We start from the raw sequence: 2,850 nt of genomic DNA, 5'->3' as shown, positions 1-2,850 counted from the left end.
GGACGCTTAACCGACTAAGCCACCCAGGCGCCCCTACAATATTTTATTTTTATAAATTAATTATTTTTATTAAATTTATTAAAAAATTTTTAATGTTTTATTTATTTCTGAGAAAGAGAGAGAGAGACAGCATGAACAGGGGAGGGTTAAAGAGAGAGGGAGACTAAGAATCTGAAACAGGCTCCAGGCTCTGAACTGTCAGCACAGAGCCCGATGCGGTGCTCGAACCCACGAACTGTGAGATCATGACCTGAGCTGAAGTCGGATGCTTAACCGACTGAGCCACCCAGGAACCCCTGTAAATTATTATTTTTAATGTTTACTTATTTTTGAGGGAGACAGAAACAGTGCGAGAGGGGAGGAGCACAGAGTGAGAGACACAGAATCCAAAGCGGACTCCGGGCTCTGAGCTGTCAGTACAGAGACCGACACGGGGCTCGAACTCAAGGACTGCAAGCTCATGACCTGAGCTAATGTCTGACGCTTAACCAACTGAGCCACCCAGGAGCCCCCTTTTAAAAAAATGTTATTTATTTTATGTTAAATCTTTTTTACTTTTGAGAGAGAGAGGCAGACAGTGCAGCAGGGGAGGGGTGGAGAGAGAGGGAGCCAGCCAGAGGCTTCTTGAGGCCAGGCCCTCCACCCCCGATGCTGCTCTGGGCGGAAGGCTCCCGGAGTCAGGTCCAGGGGCAGAGCGGCTGGCACCCCCTTACCTCTGCCACTTCTGCTTCCAGGTGTTCCTGACCTCGCCCACTGAGGTGGCCAAGGTCCGGCTGCAGACGCAGCCGCAGGTGCAGCTGCAGCCGCAGGCGCAGATGCAGCAGCGGCGCCCCTCGGCCTCAGGGCCCTCGGCCGCGCCCCCCACGTGTGCTGCGCCCCCTGCGGGTCCGGGGCCTGGGCCCAAGTACCGAGGGCCTCTGCACTGTCTGGCCACGGTGGCCCGTGAGGAGGGGCTGCGGGGCCTCTACAAGGGCAGCTCGGCCCTGCTCCTCCGGGACGGCCACTCCTTCGCCACCTACTTCCTGTCCTACACCCTCCTCTGCGAGCGGCTCACCCCCACGGGCCGCAGCCAGCCAGGTGAGCGGGGGCCCGGGGCCCGGGAGGCCGGGGCAGGCCCGGCACGGTGGGAACTGAGGCCGGGAGAGGAGGCATGGGAGCGCAGCGCCCTCGACGCCAGGAGTGGGGACAGACCTGCCGTGTGGCTTTGCGTGGGTCACAGGGGCGGAGCGAGCCCCGGGCTCCGGTGCGGCCGGGCCCCTGTGCCGGGCACCCCGCTGGCCGTCCTCGGTGGCCCCGCCGGGTTGGCGGTTGAGGCACCGATGGGTCTCTCCCTGCAGACGTGCTGGGCGTGCTGGTGGCCGGGGGCTGTGCCGGGGTCCTGGCCTGGGCCGTGGCCACCCCCATGGACGTGATCAAGTCGCGCCTGCAGGCGGACGGGCAGGGCCGGCGGCGCTACCGGGGCCTCCTGCACTGCGTGGTGAGCAGCGTTCGGGAGGAGGGGCCGCGCGTCCTCTTCAAGGGGCTGACGCTCAACTGCTGCCGCGCCTTCCCCGTCAACATGGCCGTCTTTGTCACCTACGAAGCCGTGCTGGGGCTCACGCGGGGCCTGTCCACATAGCTAGTCCCCACGCCCAGGGCCAGCCTGCCCGCGGCTTGCGGACATCGTCGTGGCTGCAGGAGGCGACGGGACTGTGGGGCTCTGGGCCCCGCTGCGCCGCCACCTGGGGATAGCGGAGCCGTGCGGTGGCCAGAGCGAGCCGTGCCTGGGGCTTTGCTCCCCGGCTGCCGACCGTGAGGAGGCTCAGGGGCCCACGTGCCATCAGCCTGGGGCTGGCTTGAGGGTCTCGTGAGCCAGCGAGGAGCGGGCCTCTTGGATGAGGACACCTGTCACACGGAGCTGTTCCAACACTCGGTCAGTTGGTCGTTCAGCGTCCCCGGGGCCTCTGCCTGCTGCCTGGGTCTTCAGGGCACCCCTGCACTCCCCCAGTGCCCGCCGCCACTCTCCCTGTGAGGCCCCTGCCCGCTCTCTTCTGCTGTTCGGTGAGCTCCTGTGCACCCGTCCCCCCTGCACCAAGCTGCCCAGAGAGGGCGCTGTCCCGACAGCCATGACCAGCTTGGTGCCAGACCTGCTCAACATGCCCCTCCTCTGCAGGGGGAGCCCTGAGACTCCGCGGGGAGCTGTTGACAATAAAATGTTTTTGTTTGAATGTGCTCAGTGGTGTTGCTGCGTGGTCTGTGGGGCGGGTGGCCAGCTCATCCTGGAGACTAAGCCCTCCACACCATTCCCACTATGCAGATGGGCACACTGAGGCCCAGAACTGTGGCTGGCTCTGCTCCCTGGGCCTTTGGGGCACCGAGCCCTGCCCTGGGGGGGTCCCTGCAGCCTTCAGCATGATGCCAGCTCTCCCCACCACCCCTAACCCAAACCTACCCCTGTCTGAGTGAAACCGGCCCCTCCGTTGCCCGGACACCTGGCTGTGGGCCACCTTTCCGCAGGGCCCTGGAGGAGGGAGGGGTGGGTGTGGCCTGGGTGCTGGGTCCCTCACCCAGGTCATCACACAGCCTGACGGCAGGGGAGGGAACGGCTCTGAGAGAGATGTGGGGGGACTTGCACCTGCACCTCTGAACCCCCCTTGGGGGTACCACATGGCTTGAGTTGTGAGCAGCCGTCAGGGGCCAGGATGGCAGGTGGAGGCCTCTGGGAAAGCCAGCCAACACCTGCCTCGATGCCCCTCACAGACACTGGCCTTGACCTTGTGTCTGCACCGGAAGACCTCTTGTGTTCTGTTTCCCAGACCCACGGGTGGGCCCTGGCTCCTCCGCCCCTCCCCTTGCCCCCCTCCCCCTCTC

The 2,850-nt window shown here is 64.2% G+C and overlaps 1 protein-coding gene across 1 annotated transcript in view; it reads left to right on the top strand.

Moving 5' to 3' along the window:
* SLC25A47 (solute carrier family 25 member 47) overlaps positions 1-2,211 on the top strand; it is a 14,246-nt gene extending 12,035 nt beyond the window's left edge. Inside the window, exons 5-6 of the mRNA XM_077780897.1 lie at positions 735-1,077; positions 1,338-2,211. Of these exons, the coding sequence (XP_077637023.1) occupies positions 735-1,077; positions 1,338-1,618 (624 nt within the window). The 3' untranslated portion in view covers positions 1,619-2,211. The remainder of the gene's footprint in view (positions 1-734; positions 1,078-1,337) is intronic.
* The last annotated feature ends 639 nt before the right edge of the window (positions 2,212-2,850 follow it).

The sequence above is a fragment of the Crocuta crocuta genome, unplaced genomic scaffold (genome assembly GCF_008692635.1).
Source record: "Crocuta crocuta isolate KB4526 unplaced genomic scaffold, BGI_CrCroc_1.0 scaffold299, whole genome shotgun sequence".
NCBI classification, from domain to species: domain Eukaryota; kingdom Metazoa; phylum Chordata; class Mammalia; order Carnivora; family Hyaenidae; genus Crocuta; species Crocuta crocuta.
This window is presented reverse-complemented; position numbering and strand designations above follow the sequence as displayed.